The sequence below is a fragment of the Centropristis striata genome, chromosome 12 (assembly GCF_030273125.1).
Source record: "Centropristis striata isolate RG_2023a ecotype Rhode Island chromosome 12, C.striata_1.0, whole genome shotgun sequence".
Taxonomy (NCBI): domain Eukaryota; kingdom Metazoa; phylum Chordata; class Actinopteri; order Perciformes; family Serranidae; genus Centropristis; species Centropristis striata.
The window spans coordinates 12,623,792-12,645,200 of record NC_081528.1 but is presented as its reverse complement, the minus strand read 5'-3'; the positions used below and the strand labels follow the sequence as shown (position 1 = coordinate 12,645,200).

The 21,409-nt window shown below is 38.7% G+C and overlaps 2 protein-coding genes across 3 annotated transcripts in view; one reads left to right on the top strand and one right to left on the bottom strand.

Moving 5' to 3' along the window:
- Positions 1–1,166: 1,166 nt before the first annotated feature.
- On the bottom strand, positions 1,167–2,514 carry LOC131982228 (uncharacterized protein C4orf45 homolog). Its single transcript, XM_059346824.1, has 3 exons — positions 2,454–2,514; positions 1,646–1,875; positions 1,167–1,229 (listed from the first exon to the last, which is right to left on the bottom strand). Exons 1-3 carry the CDS (start codon positions 2,512–2,514, stop codon positions 1,167–1,169), a joined length of 354 nt encoding a protein of 117 aa, XP_059202807.1.
- Positions 2,515–4,972: 2,458 nt separating this feature from the next.
- Positions 4,973–21,409, top strand: part of rapgef2b (Rap guanine nucleotide exchange factor 2b) — a 119,520-nt gene continuing 103,083 nt past the window's right edge. For both annotated transcript variants that reach the window (XM_059345501.1, XM_059345500.1), the window contains exon 1: positions 4,973–5,622. In XM_059345501.1, the coding sequence (XP_059201484.1) occupies positions 5,554–5,622 (69 nt within the window). In that variant the 5' untranslated portion in view covers positions 4,973–5,553. The remainder of the gene's footprint in view (positions 5,623–21,409) is intronic.

The following is a 21,409-nucleotide window of genomic DNA, read 5'->3' as shown; positions in this document are numbered from 1 at the left end:
CTATTTTCAGGGAATCATTTAGTTGTTGCCTTCATAATGTTATAAATTTAGGCTATAAACAACCTATTGATTTGATTACAGAATAATTGAGAGCTACTGGGTTTCAATTTCTTCTTCAAATGCTATTATCTTCAGGAAACTTTTTTTTAAGTTTAGAGGTTCCTTATATTTAGCTCTCATGGTTAAAATTAGGTCAACATGTGATACAGATATGAGCAGTTTAGGAAAAAAGATATTACATTTAAGATCTCAGGTGAAACTATTACTGTAACAAAGTTTACATCCTTAGCAGAGGCCTTCTACTTACAGTGCTGATCTTTTGGACTAGATTGATGTGCACTTGTGAAAATAAAGTTTTTATACTGCAGTTTGAAATCCTTGCTTTTGTCAGAAACAATTGGATTTTTGGCTTACACGGAGACAGTGATGAAGATGAGTGTGCACTGTCCTTGTAAATAAAATAATCCATGACATAATCCTCACAGTCTGTCGTGGTACAGTGTGGTGGCAATACTCAGTATAGACCAGCAAACATAATTACTGAATACATTTTTTTTTAAAATGGGGAAACAGACACAAGTTAAAAGAAAAGTTTCCATGCACCTTTGCAGAATTGTCAAGTATATGGGACTCAACTGGGCAAAATCTGTGCCATGTTTTTACCCACATTAAAAGGTTTTTATTCTTTGTACAGTGGCCTTTTAAAATGAAAAAACCACCTCCTCTCATGACTTTTCTCTTGCATCAAGATTGTTGTTGACATGTATTTTAAGTCCTGAGGGAGGAAAAAATGAGGATCTTATATTTACTGTTACAGCTTGTTTAAGGAGTACATGCAATGTAGTTCATTAAAAGCAATGTGCTATTTAAGAAAAATGTTATGAAGGCTGAAGGTAAACCTTTCAGAGTGTTTGTCAAGGTTCTTAAGTGTTTGTTTGTGTCAGTGGTGTGTCTGTCTGGCTGATTTATTACCTTAGGTTTGAGGTGGTGTGTGTTCCTGCAAAAGTGGAAGTGTTGCATTATGGATGTGGAAGCAGATAACCTACAATGCAGTCACTCAACACTGTGCAAACCTGAGATGTTCTCACTTATCCATTTGACACAGCACCACACACAAGTATAATACGATTCTGAGGCATTCAACGTGGGGGCGTGCAAATGCTGTCTTACTGTTTGCTCTGGAACCTGTGAGACACTCTGTCCTCCAACGCTGTCCGTATATCAGTTTTCTATCAAGAAAAAGGAGGACGGAATCATTTTTTACCTGTAATGTTTTGTCTCCTTTCATGGAAGCCACATGTGACATTATCATAACTCAAGTTGTCCTGAGAATTATAGTGGAAATGCTCCGTCCTGGTTAAGAATGTGTGATGTTTTTCTAATTTGCAGCATGTGAAATAATTATTAATCCATCTTACCAATGTTTATATAAGTTCCCTAGCAAAATAAAACATACATAATATAAAAAATATGTATTGAACAAAAAAAAAGGGCAATAAATCTGTTCCAGAAAAGATAAATTGTATGATTGTTTATCCAAACAACAATTCCTGCATATTGCATAAACCTTGTGGTGTATTAACTGCACAATAATTACTCTACATTCTCATTTGCATAAGACGGACACGGTGGATTTTACACATACCTTAATTTGCATGTTGCTGAGCAGTGTCCCACTGTTCAACAGCTGGTTATACTGCCAGCCCCAGCCCACCTCCCCCACATAACTCAGCTTAGGCGAAGGAGGGGGAGCATGTGGTGCTGCTTGGCACAAGTAACTGAGGTCACCTGTGGCCTCAGGTGATGAGGCGCCGGCGCCGATGTACCGGGGGAAATAATTTGATCTTGGCCTGTAGTCTCCAATTCCATCTGGGCCTTGTTAGAACAGTGAGAAGAAGGTAAACAAATATCCAAATAAACCTGAGTCCTGTTCTCGAGAGTAAGATTCTAGCTAATAACACAGATCTATAAAGAAATTCATCATTCAGCTTGGGTTGTTTCTAATTGGTTGCTACTTATTATCTTTTAAGAGGTATCATAGCAAAGGATCAATGTCTAGCAGAACATGAACTCCTTTAGATTTTAAAAACAGTTACATTAAAGAAACCTAAATGAATAACCCATGAAATAATGGGTAACACACACACACGCACACGCACACACACACACACACACACACACGTACACACACACACGCACACACACACACACACACACACGTTACGTATCTTTTGGCCCTGGTTACAGTGCCATCATGTGTCCAATTACAGTTATATTTTCTTGGACACAGACCATATTCTTGGACATTTATATAATTGTTGATTGAGGTTATTAGGATATTCTAACGGCACTGTGTAATAAAGTTATCATAACCTTATTCTAGAAACAATGTTCAGAACAAAGGAAAAGCAAAATGTCACAATAAAAGTATATTTCCTCCATGCATTTCCTACCTGTAAAAATCATCCTTTGTCCATGTTGTGCTTCTCCTGCAGCCACTTCACTGCTTCGCATCATTTCCCCACTGACTGTTATGTTTGGATTAGTTGCAAGCTAGCTTCATTGATATAATGGTGTCCCTTGGGTGATAACTTGAGCCCAGCGGTCTGCTCTGTCCATGGGGTCATGGTCGGTTGTCATGCAACCAGTGGTGTCCTAGTTACATTCTTAAAACAGGATGCTTTTGAAGCACATAAACATATGGCTTTTAATCTAACTTTACTTCAGATTACTTGATGAAATAGATTACAAATGAAGACAGATATAAAATACTGGAGGAAAATTATCTATTTTTTTAGCATTGTAAACAATCCCATTTATTAACTGAATTGTAGATAAAATAAAGAACATTTAAAATATTATATTGTTTTGCATACTATATTAATTATTCATAACTGTACCTTAAATGGACACATATTTACATGTGTCACTTGTACTCCCAAGGAAATTTATTGTATTATTTCTGCATGTTTTTTTTAAATATTACTATTATTTAAATCAAGGGTTATGTGGGGTTTTTTTTGTTTGTTTTTTAAGCCTTTTTCTGAGCTGATGTAGCATGATTTTTTCCTCAGGGCTCAATAAAGTCTTAATTTTATGAATTCTTAATTGGAGATATTGCAATTGCAGCCACAAATAACTGAATTTGTAGTAGCTTTTCAATAAAACTACAATGGTCTGTCAGAATTGTGCATTTATTTGAAACTGTGCTGAAAAAGAAAAACCTGTATTATGAAATTTGCTTCTTTGACTTCAGCTTTAAAGCTGACTCTCTCAAAATCAAGTGTTTCTACTCAGAACTTTACATGTCTGTGGCAAATAATAATAATCCATTTAACTCTGCAATTCTCTATATGATTGTCCTTAATTGGCTAGTGACATTTATATTTGGTACGTTTGTTTTATCTTATCCTGATTAAATGCTCAGGATAACAATATTTTTGTATGAATAATGATCTCGTAGCCAACATGTTTGTAGCCATCTCAATGTGTATTACCTTATTGAGTCACTAGGTGGCCCCAAAGCATCACTTTGCCACATTGTGCTCCCCCTTCCCATTCCCACTTTTTTTCCCCTTTTTTTTCTTTTTTTTGTTAAATGGACTCGCCCATGAGCCGCCCCTTGTGACTAAATGTGCGTCAAGTCAAACATGGACAACAACAGCTAGACAGGAAACTGATTGATTTGGCCTTCAAAATAAGATAGTAAAATTGCCAAATTCTAAAAATGCATAATTGAAGCAAATATGACGGCATTTAAGCATTGAATAAAAAAATATTCAGCGGATTATTTATTGGAATAGAGATACAATATTTATGTTTCGTTGAGATGCACGATGGACAATGCAGTTAAATGCATGTCTTGTAGGCTTCTGTATAGGCTACTTAGCATTCGTCCTTGGGTTAAATTTGACTTCATCGAGGTAATGTACAGATACATTTATCTGGTACATCAGTGCAAAATAGCCATCGTGCAGACCAGCATGTGCTATAATGACATTTTGCATAATAGGCGTAGGCCTAGGTCTTTATCAATCAGCACATTAAAAAAACATTTCCGATATCTATATCAATTAACCACACCCCTCCCTAAATAAACCATGATATGAGCAATGATGTAATTGTTGTATGTTGAAAGTATATCGTCACCCTGTTAAAATAATCGCCTAACAAATTTTTCAAGTTTTGCAGGAAACACAAAAAACTTCACCTAAAGTGTAACATATGACATTTATTGATCATTTCACTCAAAAAGGACGTAACAAAGGATGGCTATGGGCATAGTAATAACACTGTGTGTAAATGATGTAACTTAAGAGAAATACATGCCTTTGTGACTTAAGCAAGATATGGTAACACTTTATTTTGAAGGTGTCTACATAAGAGTTCCACAAGCGTGTCAGAAACATGACATGACAAGTATCATAAGTATTAATGTTACTTCAAAGTGTCATTAATGTTCATGACACATCCCATGTCATGTTTATGAGACGGTCATGTCACTCTTATGTAGACACCTTCAAAATTAAGTGTTACCATATCTTGCTTAAGTCACAAAGGCATGTTCAAAAAATTGCCTAAGTCATATTTTATTTTGACTTAGGCATAATAAATCCGCTTGACATAGGCCATTATCTTAAAGGGGTAAAATCACATGATCTGATCAACTGAGGATGTAGGCGATTTTACCATAGGTGGCCGGCATCATGAGGAGATGATTTAGGCAAAAAACAATTTTGACAAAAAATGCCGATTATTTTAACAGTGTGACAATTTGTAATCAGACAAAAACGGCCTTTTAAAAAAGTACACACAGACCCACAATCCCCCTCAAAATTACGCCCGTGTATCCATTGTCTCTTTGTATTAACACGCAGGACTTTTACTCTGAAAACCTGTAAAGGAAGCGTAACCGGTAACTATGGCGGACTTCACTCTGCTGTGTCAGTCACCATGGTGGCATACAACAGAGCACAGCGGCGGCGGACCTATCTCCACTTTTAGACCCATTAAACATGTTAATATAATGAATTTTCTCAGTGAGTGTACCCTGGTCTACCTCTCATCATGGACGCCAGGTTGTTATTGACGGGATAACTGTGAGCCGTTAGCGTACTTTTTGTTGTTTGCCGGATCCTGTGTGTAATAATTTCTTTTCGTCGCTAGCAGAATGCTGAAGAGACAAGGAATGGCTTTGATGAACGTTGGCTTGAATAAAGGGACATTTTTAAGAAAATAACTTCAAAGAGACTGTTTGAGTCGCGGTGTTAAAAAGACGTTTCCTCCCCGGTGGGGACTGGTGTTGGCAGCCGGTTTCGGCCCGGGCAGCAGAGAGACAGACACCCCGAGGAGACTGCTCGGCTGTGTGGCTCCAGTCGTGGCCTGGCTCCGGGCACTCCCAGCTTATTATCCGCTAGCATCGGAGCACGGGCGACAAGAATAAAGCAAGACAGCAGGGGGACTTCTTTTGTTTATATCCGTGGCGCTGGATATTTATAAACATTTATTTAGGATAAGGAATTCAATATCTTCCAGACGGCGTCTTCCAAAACAATGGCGTCTTATGTGGATAACAGCTTTCGGCAGGCTGTGATGATGAATCCGGCTGAAAGGACGCAACAGGTCAGAAGAAATAATTTATTCTAGCGAAGGAATCTGTATTCAAAAGTGCTCATATTCGCCACTCAGCTGCTATATTATAACACTCAGCATTCACTCCCTTGTAACATCCTGCAACAGAGTAGCAGTGTTTCTGTGTGCAACTGTTGCCATTCAAGCTTGTTCCAGTGTTACGTATGGCTACATCCCGCTAAGCCCTCTATCAGCAGAGATAATCAAGGCTACTTAACATAACAGGAGCTGTAGCCTTGGTGGAAAACTAGCAGCAGCTTGTGCATCTTGCTTTTACATTTTAGACTTGTGTGCATCTTGCAAACTTAGTTGATTACAAAAGTTGCACTTGCATTTTGCAAAAGAAGAAGACATGATAGAAAGAGGAAAATATGGGAGGCACAGGCTGAGGCTAACCTAAAACCAGGCTAGCTTATTTTAGCCTACCAAAACAGACTTTACCACTCATAATTTACCAGTTTTTATAGTGTTTGGTAAACTGAGACACAATTAAAGATGATTTCTTCAGAGTTAGGACTATTATTATTATAGTTGTGTGTCTCAGTGGGGATTCAGAGCACCACTGGACAGTACTATTGGTCTAACAGGGTTTTGTGAAAATATATATATAATGCTTTGTTATTACTGTCGATGCTTTATATCAACTCAGTATTGTCTGATTCTAACAATTGGTCTCCTCTGGGAAGTATAGAGTTGTATTTCTTCAGAACATGCAAATCCTGTGGGCTGTGGTTATTATAACCTGAGTGACACACATTCACACACACCCAAGTTTGCATGTCTTTAGATATTAGCAGTTATAATGTACAGATGCACGCAATGTATCCTGGTGTGGCTGTGAAGATGGCATCATTTCATTTTGACCACTACTTCCACTGCAAATGGTTGCAGCTTCAGTAAAGGGCTTCACACACACAATGGACAATCAATAGACCACCACTTAAACCAGTGGGCTACAGTTAGTGGCACAGCCGTCTGCCCGACTGTCTGACATTGAGGAAACAATTATGGTGTCATCGACGGCTTGTTAACTGTACATGCCCATGGTCTTTACAGCAGCTTTATGCAGGCTATAATTTGTACGAGTGACAGATGCCATTATGGTTATGGAAACAAAGACTAGGATGCAGAATTTTGTTGCATCAGTAGCAGCGATGCTCATCTCACAATGGATTGTGCATTAGAATTTTATATTAGGGCTTAAAGGAATGATTATTTTCATTATTGTTGGATGTTTTTTTTATCCATGAATTGACAAAAATGCTGAGAAAATGCCTGTTATTTGAACTTATAGTGGCATCTTTAAATTGCGTAATGCTAAAACAAAATCGATTAACTATCACATGATTTGTTTTTTAATCCAGCAAATTTTCCCATTTGCCTCTTGCCATTTTTGTTTGAGAAAATAACTGAAACGAATACTCTTTATCAAAGGAGTTGCCAATTTATTTTCTGTCCCTTGACTAATTGATTAATGCATTTCACCCAGCTTTGGTGGCCTCATTGTTGTTTTATTTCCCATAGAGCTGGTGATTTTCTCAGTAGGGAAATTGCTCATAGTTTTGAAGTATGGTCCTTTAAAATACAAGCTGTAATTTCTTTTTAGTGTTCCTGATTGTTGATATGGAAGTGAGACTGTGAAAACCTGTCTTATCCAGCTGACCCACCTGAAAGAATTTACATCAGCATTATTTTCAGTGTCATATCAACGTCTGAATGTCTGAGATTATCCTAACCTGACAAGAATATGTGAGGGAAAATGAAGTACTTGGAATTTCTGAGCTGGAAAATATTCCGATTAAAAGATACTGAGGCTTGGATAAAATATGTCCTACTTTGAGATTCAGTTTAAAAAAAAAGAGACTGGTATGCCTGTGGTCCTTCAACACTCTGGAGCCAGCCGTGGTATGAACCCATGCTGTGTCAGTATGCAAACATATCATTCAGGAAGTCTTTGAAATTATGAAAAGAGGCGAGTGAAGACAGTTTGAACAATGACTAAATGGCTATGTTTGAAAATGATTTAGTCAGAGGAAAAAGTGTTATATCCTCCCAGGATTTCTTTAGAAACACTGCATCCATGTCATTTCACAATTGCGTCACAGAGAAGTCCACATGTTTTTTCTGTGATTATTGTGCAGACAAAAAAATGTTTTTTCAACATTAATTTTCATGGTGTTGAATCTCATATGACCGTGCGGTTCTTCTCCTCTGTTCTTTTCTATAGCAGCACCTTCCCTGGTGTTCTTTTCAAGTGTCTAGCGACTGTGGTGGCTGACACAGTTTATCCTAATGGTGTTGGCAGGGCCTCTCTGTCAGGATTAGCTAACAGTTAGAGGGATCTGTCTTTATCGCTCAAGACTGACCACAGTGGGATTTGACCCTCTGCCTCGCGCTATTGTCACATGACAGGTTAAATAACTGACCACTTGACAGCGAAGCGGCTTTGTCAGGTTTTTCTTTGCATGATTTTGGACTGTAACTGGAAGTGCACTGAATCTTGGCAGCACAGAAAAGAGGCAGTCTGATAGTTAAGAAAGCAGAAGGAGGAGAGCACTTTTTTTCTGAACAGCACTGCTGCACATTTTTTAAATTTGATTTAAATTAAGATATCATGACATGGCTATTTGATCTCTCATTTCTTTTTTTATGTTAAAATTTAATAAAGTATGAGAGAGATTAATAGATCCCTTTGAATAAAACAGTGTTTTTTAAGCATGCAGTGTGGCTCTCAATATCATTGCATGATTAGTTACTCGATGGAAATGCGGAATGTTTTTGCAGGGTTTGAATTCCAAACATGCTCATTGGAAATTATGACATTTCCAACTATTGCTCAATCCAGCCAGAAAGCTAAGCTATTTCCCTTTTTTTAATTTAATCTTATTTGGGGTGTATGGATAATGGATTTCATCATCTAGACTCAATCAACAAAGAGTTCATGGGGGTTGTATAAAAGAGCTTCTCCTCCACTGTCTCCCCTTAGGGTTGTCTTTTTATTCTGTGTACAGATGACTGCAGGAGACCATACCAGGACAAGCACATGATCAGATTTGCCGGCGACAGTGACAGCAAGCTTGCCTCAGTTAGAATGGGTCCAAATTTAGACAGCGCAGAGTTATATTTAGCAGATTCTAACTAAAACTGATTACATTAATGAAAGACATTGCAGTGGATTTTACAGGGCACTACCAAAAATATGCACTGTCATGTATTTATCTAGAAGAAATGGCAAACTATTGATACAACTTATCAGGGTTTTTTTTTGCAGTAGTTTCCTCTATTGTATTGACATGTATGTTATCCAAGCACTGATATGAAAACCTTATTTACAGAACACATAGTGCAGAAAACTGTGCTTGAGCTGATTTAGGAATGGTGTCATCATCATGTTATTTGTGTGTTTCTGTCACCCAAACATGCATGGCTTAAAGCAACAATGCACAGGCATCAAAGCGTTGCACAACTGCTCAGGAGTTGACAATGTAATACATTGTATGTACAATGTATAGCAGTGCTAGTCGTATGAGTCATATGGGTGCACAGTCCACTTTGAAAAGAAGGTCTATTTTAGCTAAAAAAAAAAAAAAAAAGTACTGTATCAGCTGGTGATATTTTTTTTACCTTCTAAAATTGGCCTCAAAAATCCCATTGTTGTTGGGCTTTAGTTTCAAGGGCTCTGATAACGTTTGTCCTCATTGGTCATTACTCATTACTTTTTGACTGTTAAATGAATCAGTATCTAACATGAATGGTAGTTGCTCTCATAGAATGCATGTTCATTATCAAACCCGAGGCACAGGCTTTGTGTGTCAAGGTGGGATCTATATGACATGTTTGTTTGTCTGGTCACTAGGTTGGGGGGCTACCTTTAGCTGTCCAAACTGTGCTTTGAACTCTGGTTATAACCAGGAATAATGGGTGCTGTGTTGAAAATTACTTGTTTGCCATGCTCTATTTTATTAAAGGCTACACATTTAATGCCATTACTGTGGTCCATAAAGCCACTGAACTGATTTGAACTGTACGTTCTGATGCAGCATTCGTTTCTTTATGTGATTATTCTACAATGGGTCTCTATGGACCAAAATTATGAAACCCAAGACTGCACCACTTAATCAGGAATTAATGAGTCACTCTCTGTAGTCTTACAGGAACAAAAACCTGCACACACTTGACTCTTGGAGGTGCACACATTTTTCTGCAGCAGCTGCACCTAGGGCACACATCTCTCCTCATGTTTAGGCAGGTGGCAAAGCTAAAGGCCACAAACAGCAGTCCTCTTCTTCCGTGACCCTACTTCACAGTCGCATAGCTGGAGGGACATGCTGCCTACTTTACATTGTTTCCACATATTCTGCAGCAGCACAGGAGATCAATGCTGGCCTGCAGTTATTCCATGAGAAGGGACGAGGGAGAAAACAAATGTATTTGGAGCATTCGGTATATTCTTGACCTCTGTGACTTGCAGTGTGTAAAATAAGTCTGAAATTCTAGGTCATGAGCTGGTCATTATTCAAACTAAGATACAAACAAGGAGTTTAATGGGCCAGCTAAAATAGCAAACATTCAAAGTAACAAATAGTCCTTTGTCTGTAGAACAACCATGGCACCATAGAAAAGTAGATAATAAAACTGTCAAGGATAACACACTGTAATTAAAAGAGAAACCGTATTTATTTTAAAATTAGCACAGACCTGACATTTGCACTACAGCAAGGAATCTCTACCATTAAAAGGTACAGAGTTGTTTGCATAATGCATTCAAAAGAAGTAGATGTAAATTGTGTAGTATATTCACTTGCAAATATTTTACAGACCTATCAAATGTTGCTCCACATAACTACTAGCCTGAGGAGGAAGAGAATGCTGCAGGTAGTAAAATGACTGATGAGGACGAAGTTGCCCTGTCTCTCAGCATCCTGCCCAGTATGAGCAGCAGGAAGAGGAAAAGCGTCAGGATGCTTTTTGAACTTAAGCCGGAAGAATGGCCTGACGACGGAGCGCCTCTCCCTTCCAAAGCTGTTTTTATTTTCCTGAAAATGGGTGGTGTTTTGTGACTGCATTCCTATTTTTGTCAGGGCGTCAGAAGCATGTGAACGTCTATTTTTAAAAAAACCTTGCAGATCGCCGGCTCAAGAAGTAGGACGGACATCAGTAGCAAGTTTTTCGACTGGAGTTGTGGTGTAATTTTCCCAGGCAACTCTGGGTTTTCTAATTCTCCCAAAAAAAAAGAAGTTCCATCCATTCTGTAAATTTAGGTGCTGCTTGCTTTGGCGTTTTGCTCGCAGCGCTCTACCCTGTAGAAGTAAAGTGATGTCACATGTTATTCTTGTGTTGAAAGTGGAGGCTGAGTGCAGGCTGATGTGGTTACACACACCGCGGTCACAGTGACGTATTCCTCCCAGTTTAAGTACAGGGGATGATTTCAGGAAGGGAAGAAAAAAACAAACGCACCAACGTACGATACCCACACAGAAGACCAGCATGGCTTCTGATTGGCTCATTTAAATCATGCTTTTAAATTCACATTGGCTGTTTTTTCATGATATTGTAATGACATAAAGCATAGCACTGCCAACTGGTCACTGGAGCCATAAAAGGTATTGAATATGGTATAAAAAGTATTGATTCTTCAGTGTTATGACTGTACAGGGAGCAGCTAATGAAAATGTTGAATAGAATCATACATATAACCTCTTTACTGCAGGAAGATGGCCAGTTATGGTTATTTTGCAGATCAATTGTACAGATAAATGTCTGCTATGGTGATTGACTACAAGCCAGAAACGTTCATTGCATTCCAGAAACGGTTCCTTACTGGAAATCACCAGGATGTTTGTCTAGCCCTGTGTGCCTGTTACTCCCTAAAATCTAATAATGAAAGACCAATCTAGTGTAGTTTGTGTTTCAATGCACCACTGAGATTGAAGCAAGTTAAACACACTGTGGCTTTTCACCCCATGAAGCTTTTCCTTAACACTAGTGGAGCACAAACCAAGCTGCAGTTCTTTAATGTCGGTTCATATTAGTATTTCTGTTGGTTGCACTAATATATTTTTACTGATAAAGGTAGGTGGATATTTGAATTAGCATCTTGAAGTGTAGGTGTAGTTTGAAAACGCCATCCTCAGATACTCCTTATGAATGCCTGATATCAATCTGGGGTGATTGTGTCAAGTAAATTACTTTGTCTTCCCTTGTGTTTTGCTGCCTTTTGCTTCAGATGTGATTCATGTGCCAAAGTTTGTTTCAATTGACTAACAAAACCCTCTAAACTTGTTATTATCATGGCATTGGACTTCTGCAAAGATGCAATCTGTGCCTGTACTGCATGCTGAGACTACTGAGAAACTCTAGAGCTTTGTCTGCTTTACAGTCTTTTTTTCTAGGGGTCATTAAGTGCTGTTTCACAATATAAGGCTGCAACTAATTATTATTTTCTTCTTTTTAATGATTAATCTTTCAGGAATTTAATTAATGTCAGAAAATGCCCATTGCATTCTCGCAAAGTCCAATTAAAATTACGCAATTGCTTGTTTTGTACAAGCAACATACAAAACCCAAAGGTATCGAGTTTGACAACATAGACGACTAAAGAAAACAACAAACATTCACAATTAAGAAACGTGGAAACCAGAAACATGTTTGCATTTTTTCTTAAATGCAAGTAATTGTAATAGTAAGTAAGTAGTAATAGTAATTGAGCAACTGTCCCTAAACCTGCCAAACCTACAGCTGAAGATTAATTTTTTCCATTAAATTGTGCCTGTGGTGGTAGTAGTAACTCAAGATGATTTGTCATGTGCAGCATTCTGAGGAGTATAAAAAAAAAATGCACTGTCGAATAACAAAAGCTTTTTCGACAGTGTTTAAGGTGGATACTTCCTCAGGAGGTGCCTGTGAAAAAAAAGTGTTCATTTTGCCAAGTTTGCAGAAGTATCCACGATATCCTTCAGCACAATCATATCAGTGTTCCTTTTTAAACAATAGAGGGTGAGAGGAAGTTAACGTAACACAATTTTTAAAAAACATTTATCGAGAGACCCCTTGCTGACTTCTGAGTCGCATATTCTGCAGACTTCTGCTGTTGCTGCTGCTTTGATACTCTGATCTTCAATGCTGTCATATTTAGGGCTCACTCCAGGTTATGGTATTTATACTCTGGTTTCTTTGATTAATTGGGTTGTACTTTCTCGTTTCGATACGTTTCTAAAACTTAAAAAAGCAAAAATAATGCCCTTTGTTATGACAGATTGCATGCATTGGTGTACAGCGAGCTGCCGTTTAAACTTTTAGTGCAGCATTTGATGGAAATTTCCCTCATTGTTTGCAGCCCTGGGGGTTGCATCAACCCCAGCCTTTTATCTTATCAGATGCACCAGGATGTTGCCTTCAGGGTCACACTGTACATTCGTTGCACACACATTATAACGTCAAAGGCATGTTTTAGTTCCTTATGTTCGCATTCTTTTAGATATTTTTAAAGCAAAGAAAAACAGCTCTGCAGTCAAGGCTCCAGAAATTCCATTGGCCTTCACAGCAGAAGGCAATAGACCTCATGCCACTGAGCGACCACAATCTTTACATAACTTAGACCGAGACCCACTTGGCTGCTTGGAGAGCTTAGAGAATAAACCATTCTGACGTACAATATTTACGCGACTCCTATAGAATTACGCTACTTGCTGTGGCTGTCATTAAGAGCTTCATTCCTAAATGAGATTTTGAAAATTTCGGCATTTGGAAAAAGTGACACATTACAGATAACAGTGTTAGCATAAGTGAAACATTTTTATGCTTCTTTAAAGTTCAGTTTTAGGCTTTAAAAAAACAACCTGTAATGGTTGTAATAGCATTCATGTAAACAACTACCAGACTTAATTGAGTGAATTTGCTTTTTAGCTGCGGTCCCACGCAGCACAAGCTCACTCTGGTGTATAATCTGCTGTGTAATCCTCCCTCTTGGTGAACTGCTCAGACATGAAGTGGATCAGATGGAGAGCTGATTAATTTGTGTGATTAGAGATCTCTAAATCCCAGTATATGGGTTCACCATGCAGCTAATACTTGTTTACAGTATTTGTAACAATGGCGGTGAGAGATGGTTGCTGTTGCATGAACAGGGTCATGATTAGGGCAACGTTTTTGTAAGAGCTGCTTATAAACAAAATTATAATGCTATTGTATTTGGTGATTTTTAATTTGGAGATTAATTCATGAGTTGGGCCAAACATACTTACAGCTTTTACAACATTTTTTTTTTTCAGTCTTTAACACTTTGGAGGAAAGCGGAAGAAATAAGGCTTAGGTTTTGTGTAGCGTGTGTTGTTGGTAAAGCATTTTCTGTTTAATTAGACACATTGTGCAGGCCTGTTTACTATCACAAGTGTTATTTTTCATCAGTAAAACAATGTCATTGGAACCTTATATCTTTATCCTACTACTCGGCTGTGGAACCACAGCCAGGTTCATTAGTATTATGGTTCTATGTATCTGTCCAATTGCAGCCACTATAGAGCCAGCTCCATTAACACTATGCCTCCGGTGGTTGCTCACCTGCTTAAGTTAAAGCTTTCACATATTAATCAGCATGGCACTGCTAGCCTTGTAGCCCTGGAGTCTTTCCCTGCACATGTATCCATCTACATATGTTCCTGCCAATGCTCCCAATCTACCCATCCTTTAAGGATTTTAATCTACTTGCAGATTTTACAGTGTTGCTCAGGCGTGTGTTTTTCATCTGCATCCTGCTTTCCTTTCTCTTAACTAATGCTCTATCACGTATACATTGGGTAAGTGCCATACTCAAAGCCATTCAGATTGAAGTAATACATTTAATCTCCTACCACCAGACAATTGTGTGTCTGTATGCAAAGGAAATCCTCCCACTTCCAGTGTAAACAAACATACACTACAGAGCAGAGGAGGGCTGGTGTGTAAAGTGAAAGTGTGGGATGATGGAAGATAAGGTAAAGCTTTTGTGCTAACATTTTCAGTCGAAGACATCTTTGACCCCGGTGCTGATTTTAAGTTTTTTAGTAAAGACCTTTTTGTCTATGTCAAGCTGTAATGTTGAGCCATAACACTGTTTGCTGATTGACCCTTTGATCTTAATGTGGCCTGTCATGCCTCATGCAAACTGTGGTTTATTAACAGCTGTGGTGGTGGTAGGCAGGTGATTACTTGCCTTGTGTGAGCTAAAGGAGGTGATTCATTACAACAAGAGGTTGAGCAAAAACAGCTGTCTTTGCTAATGGATGCAGTTGTCAGAAGTGAAAACTGCTGCTGCAGCAGTCCTTGAGTTCTGCCAGTGGGAACATGTGGCTTGTTGGACAGCCTAAAAAGAGAGGAAAAAGCGAAAAATAGCCCTCTGTAACATTGTTTTCCCCATTTATAAATCAGTGATTAGGAATTCTGTTGTTCCACTTCCTGCACACGGTGGAGCAGATTGGTGTACAATATCTGTCTTGTTGAAACCTTATCTTTGTAATTGGTCCCTGAGGGTTTGTCTAACCTGTGGCTGGTCACGTTTCCAACTCTGCAGCACTCCGTCCCTACGTTGCCCATCAGGGAAAATGTCCGTTTATTACCGAAGGCCTCAACGTAATCTGATTCTCACTGGAATGTTTGACAGTTTCTCCCTGCTTCCTGCTTTTGGGAAGAAGGGGATAATTATCTTAGCTTGCCTGAACTAAACCACCGATTACCATCCAGACCGCTTGGGTGCCAGTCTGAGATTATCATGATGCTCTCTCCTACTCTTAAACCAGATAGCTTGTGTGTGTGTGCCCAGATTTTTTAGGATCTTACCTCTGGGAAAAGTTTGTGGAAACACATTTATTGCAGTGATGCAACCTTCCCCTTTCTGCCCAGCTGACATTTATTTCACTCGGGTGACATTGTGGTATGCTCTTTTCACACCATTTGAGCAATAATTCTTAGATAAATGCTGTGATGTCAGTTTACAACCCTGCATTATTTATTAATCTGCATGAGTTCATCGGCGCCTCGGACCTTGACCGGGCTAATTGACACTTGCCTCGGTTGACCTCAAACAGCCATCCGCTGCCAGACGTTTTCCCATATGGCCCTATATTTCCTTTGCACTCAAACCGTTCCTGCTGAGAGCAAAGCCCTTTTCATTCATCATTCTTGCCACGATTAATATGCAGAGCTCCTTATGTGTTATGTAGCCTTGATGGAGAAAAGGCCAAGTATCAAAAATAGGCTTATAACATGCCACATGAGAGGCTAATGCTTGGACAATCTTCTTATAGCAGTATTTGTTTGCCATTGAGTAATGTGGTTAGTTCCAAACATTCACAGGAAAAAGCTGCACATTAGACTGTATTACTGAGGGAAAAGACCTCAGACTGAACTGTACAGCACAGCACAATGAGCACAAATCAATCACAGTAACAAAGGAGTCTTGCTCCGTCAGTCAAAATGACAGAATCATGATGCTCCTGCAAGTTTATTCACTGTAAAACCTGAGCCCCCTTGAGTGCATTTTCGCGATTGCATCATGCATATTGTAAATGCAATTCTGTGTTAGGAGTGAATAGTTGTACAGTGTTGCTCATTGCTGCTGATTAGTCAGACACTGCTGCATATGTGTGAAGTGAAAACTCAAGATGATGAGGCACGATTTAACTCAAGGACAGCGAATAATGGTTGATGCCAGAAAGATATTTCTCCCACTCAAAATCTGCATATGCTGTGTAGTGTCAGTGGAAAACAGTCCATTGTAACTGACAAAAAATCCTAAATTCACACATTCTTGACATGATTTACAATATTTCACTGGGGTATTTTTTGAGAAATGTTTAAATGGCTTATACTTAGTTTTCCAATTTAACATCAATCAATTGTACCTTCTTTGTTTGTAAAAGTCACATTTTTGATGCATCAAGAATTACTCAAATTAAATTTCCTCATATCTTTATCTTTATCATATCTTCCATATGCCAGGAAAAAAGTCAGTTTTCTGTTGGAGGTAGAAATAAATATTTCCTATTGCAGACTGTAAAACATACAGTCAGTGTGACGATTTTTCTGTTCCTGATACATATTTTTTGAGAAAGATAATGGTTTGTCACAGATGTCAGTCATTTGTGGAAAATCACAAGTGATCTCAACACAACTGACAACCATGATCGATTCATGTGATTGTTTATACAAATTTCGACAGTTACAATGTCCACTGTGCCATGTTCTTGTTCATATTTAACTTTGCACTGTAAACTAAGTCACATGAAATATGTGACTCACATTGGGACAGCACTCTCATGTGACTTTGCTTTTACTGCTCTGCCCACCTGTGCAGTCCTGACTGCCTGTGGTTGTGTTATAACTGGGCTAAATGGAGACTGTATTTGACTATAATTGGAGGGAAAGATGCCGGCCATTCATGCATGCTTCCCTATAGGCTCGGGTGCTTTGAATCCAACAGTAAGCGTGGTGCGAACCCGACACAATGACTCCCTGTTACAACCAGCTTCTGCTTGTCAAAAACAGTTAAAATCACACCAATTATTTTGTCGCCGCACTGGGAATAGCTATTCTAGCTAAATTGTACCAACTGCAGTTGTACTTATGCCAATCAGACTTAAACAAAGACTTGCATTATATCCCAGTAGCCCAGTAGTTGCAGTCTAACAGCTAGCTTAATTTTATAGAACAGTATATTGAAATGGTTCATAATGCAAATAAGAGAGCCAACAGTTTTTATAAGGACAGATAAATAAAATTAATTGAATAAATTGATTCCATACATTAGATCATTTAAAGGTATTTTTTAATCCTTGCTCACACATGGGTTTAGTGAAAGAACTTCTCATGGGCTTAGCAAAATGGCACAACTTTGTGATCATATATTTTTTAGGAAAATCAAATGGTTAAAAATGGTTTATTTATCTGAAAATTTAAAATACCCAAAAGCAACAGCACAAAACTCAAACAATAAGTCCATTAAACTAGATAAAAATCAACAAAATAAGATCGTAATAAAATGAGATTGGAGAAAAACATATGCAGTGTTTTTCCTTTCACTAGCTTAAGTTATGCCAAGGAAAGGGAAAACCTTAACTTGTGACAAGTCCCTTAAAGATCACAATGGTTCGCCATGTTTCTTTTGTAAAACATCCTCAGGATATCGCCCGAAATCCCCGTCCGTCTGGAGCTGAGGCCTATTTTAGTCAGAGTGAAGTGAAAGGCCTTGGGTGGGATCATAAGGCAACTCTGTAAACAGGAAACTCCCATTCAAGACTCGGTGAACTGGGCGCACCGATGTGGTGCAGACGCTAAACACAAGAACACTATGATCAGTTACAGACTAGTGCATCTTTCGAATCCTGAGCAAGACTGCAAGACTTCAGTACCACAAATCCCTCTCAACCGACATTGATGTATGGTTCAAGATTGCACTTAGATGTATTAAACATGGCTTTCACGCAGGAGCCATAGTTGGCTTTGTATGCTTAAGTGGCTCTCACACCACTGCTATCTCTTGTCTGTTGTGACCTCAACTGGCAGCTCACCAGAAACATTATCATCTCACATTAACCAAAGTGTTTTTTATGTCACTTGCTTTTGAAAACAACACTGTTATTGGTTTCCAGTGTGACAATCACATCCTTTGAGATAAAAAGGTGAGGAGTCGCACCTTACACAGGCAGGCGCTAGACCCCGCTCCATTGTCACAACAAACCATGAAAGAGCATAGATGACAATGTCGTCTAGATACCAACAAAGGCAACGATGCTGGCTCGCTCCCAGCTCAGAGGGAACATGCTGTTCATGTGCCGATAGTCCTGCAGCCCAGAGACCCTTTGGAAACACTCCAAACATGAGACCATTGGCTCTGCCAAGGCTGTGCTTGAATTTGATTTAGGAATTTAGTGCGCCCGATTGCCAAATTAAAAACAGAAAGTCATATTTATTTAAGTAATATTTTTATATTCAATTTAATGTAGCACATGTTTTCATGGGGCAAAATATGTCTCTTGTAGGTTTAGGTTGATTTGTTTTGAGCTCCAGTCTCCTTGGTCTGTTAAATCTGGCACCATTTCTTTTTGGTACCATGTGACACTTCCAGGTACTTGTGTATGCAAGTATGACTGTATTGTAAAGGTTGGATATTTTCCAATATTTGGTTTAAATATAGGTTCATATATGCTCTTTACATCCTTCAAGTTACAGTCTAACGTCTTGATTAATTTTATAGAGCAGTATATAGAAAAGGATCATAATTACAATAAGAGTATCAACAGTATAAAGTATATGTTTACGCTCTAGTGCACAATCCAGGTGTTTAGATTAAACTGATGGAACAAAACCAGTTTCCACTATAAGAGGAAAACACCCCAAAAACGTCTTATTTAACTAAATGTAACAAATGTAAACAAGGAAAGTACACAAATGGTATATTTGAGTGAAGAGACCATCTATTAACACTATCTGAATGTCCTCTCTCTTCATGAGTGTTGCTTTACAGTGATACCATTTAGAACACAACCTTTTTTTATGCTTCCACAAAACAAGTCATGCTCCTATAGAAAACAGCAATGGAGATTTAACATGATATTTCTTACCAACAAACTAACTATCGTCCGTGTGATGACCAAGGAGTGTTAGTGGCCTTGAGGCCCTAAAAGAGAAACCTGGCTTGTGTGAAAGCAGTTCTCGTATTGAAAGAGTTTCTCTGGTTGTTCCCTAGCAACCAGCAGCCGGAGTAGCATTGCAATGCTGGAATTACTTAATGCAGAAGGCCATAGGAGAAAGCAGCAGAGATTTAAAAGATTGATTATTGAATTTCATAAATATTTTAATGGGATTAATGGCTCTGCAGTTGGGAAATCAGACCAAATGGATGCAGTCACAGCAAAATATTGAACTCAGGAGTTGGGAATCAGTGTTATTTTTCTCCCATTGTGGAACTCTGGGGGATTTCATTAGTAACTCTCCTCCACCCTTTGGCTTCTATTTGTGTCAAGTTAATTGGACAGAAGAAAGGGGGGAAGCTGGAACCATGCATTTTAGGATCATTTAGGCCACCAAGCAAGCCGTTTGCCCTGGGAAGATGAAAGCACATCCCCATCCCATTTTATCCACCCTACCCTTTTCTTTACCCTTGTTTTTGCTTTGAGCTCCCATGAATTGATCTTTATATGATGTTGCGTAACTTTGTGATGATTGCGCTGCACCTCTTTGAGGCCTTTGTTTGAGCGAGATGGAGCGGGTTTCATTTGGCCGGACAGTTGGCTTTGTTCCCGGGTACGGCCCTGCTACGATGAGGTTCAGTGACAGAGCTGAGGGATCTCTTTGTGTCCAGTATTTGTCAACGAGTTCAACGGTGAATCCACATTGAGCTGTTGTTGATAACATATTTATATATGGTTATATGGTCCTCCAATAAATAAACTTGCCTGGCTCTGACACACATTCCATTAGGACCATAACTGTCAATAAATTACTGTATATTTTAATTTATTTAGTTAATGTTTATTTATCATTTGGTTTATAAAACATCAGAAAATAGTTTAAATATTCCTAACAGCAATAGTGGAATAGTCCCAAATCCCCAAAATATTTAACTATAATCTAATGATGAGGAAAAAATGCAAAACCTCATCTTTGGGAACCTCAACCTTAAATGTTTGGGCTTTTTGCTAGACCGTCATGATAAGGTGATGAATGATTACAGTTGTAGATTTCTATCAGTTGACTAATCGACAGTTTTTGCAGCTTTGCATACTGGAGGAAAGCATGTACTTTTACAAAATGTGTGGTCTTTTGTAACTGCGTTATTGCTTCGCTTCCTAAAGATTCCAACACAGGATTTATTAGTATTAATTGTGCTGTGGATGCAGTACATGTGCTGAGGCTGTGTTTATAGTTGGGTACAGTGGTTGGCTCTGAATGAGGCTGTGGTCAGAGCAGTGGTTGTCATGGTGCAACACTGTGGTCACAGACTGTGTCGAGAGGCTGCAGACTGGAGGTTGTTTGCTTTTATTGAGTCTGTACAATAATCGTCCTGATTTTGGTGTAAAATTGTGGCTTGTGTTCAGCCCAGATGGATGAAGGATATCACTGGTATCAAGGCCAAGAACAGACTGTGCTAAAAGCTTTAGAGGTAATCTTGACAGCATATTAATTGGTAGGCAGCAGCTTGAAATAGCAGGTTCTTTACTGGTTCACTCTCACCTCTCTCATGGTGTCATTTTGGTCTGCAGAACGGCTGTTTTTTTCTAAAACCGTAAACTACCTGCTCAAACAAAGACTAGGTGATGAACACAATGGAGCATTTGTTGGCTAAAAGCTGGTTGTTTCACTTAGGAATCAACGAGAACCAAAGCTAAAAGAAAATAATTAGTGGTCAGGTATATCAGGTGGTTAGAAATATGAACCCAATTGAATGATATTGCTGCAGCTCAGTAGGTGGCCAGAACAAGTTATTATAGGATTAAAAAGTGGCACAAACCTGTGTTACTTTGTGAAATAAGAGATAGAGTTGGATATACACTTGGTGTAACTGTTAATTTTTTAAGTCCAAACACTTTTAAATAACAATGGCGCAATTAAGACCAGGTGCATCTGAGCAGGTTTGACAGGTCTGACCTGTAATTTTCCACAAAACACACTTTCAGTCTAATCCCTTTTAATTTATTCGTGTGATGCTGTTGATAGCTCTGACTTCTTGCCCTGTGTGACAGCACTCTGGTATTACCGGGTGTGACCGAGTCAGCAAACATCATTCAGTGCTAATTAGATCGCT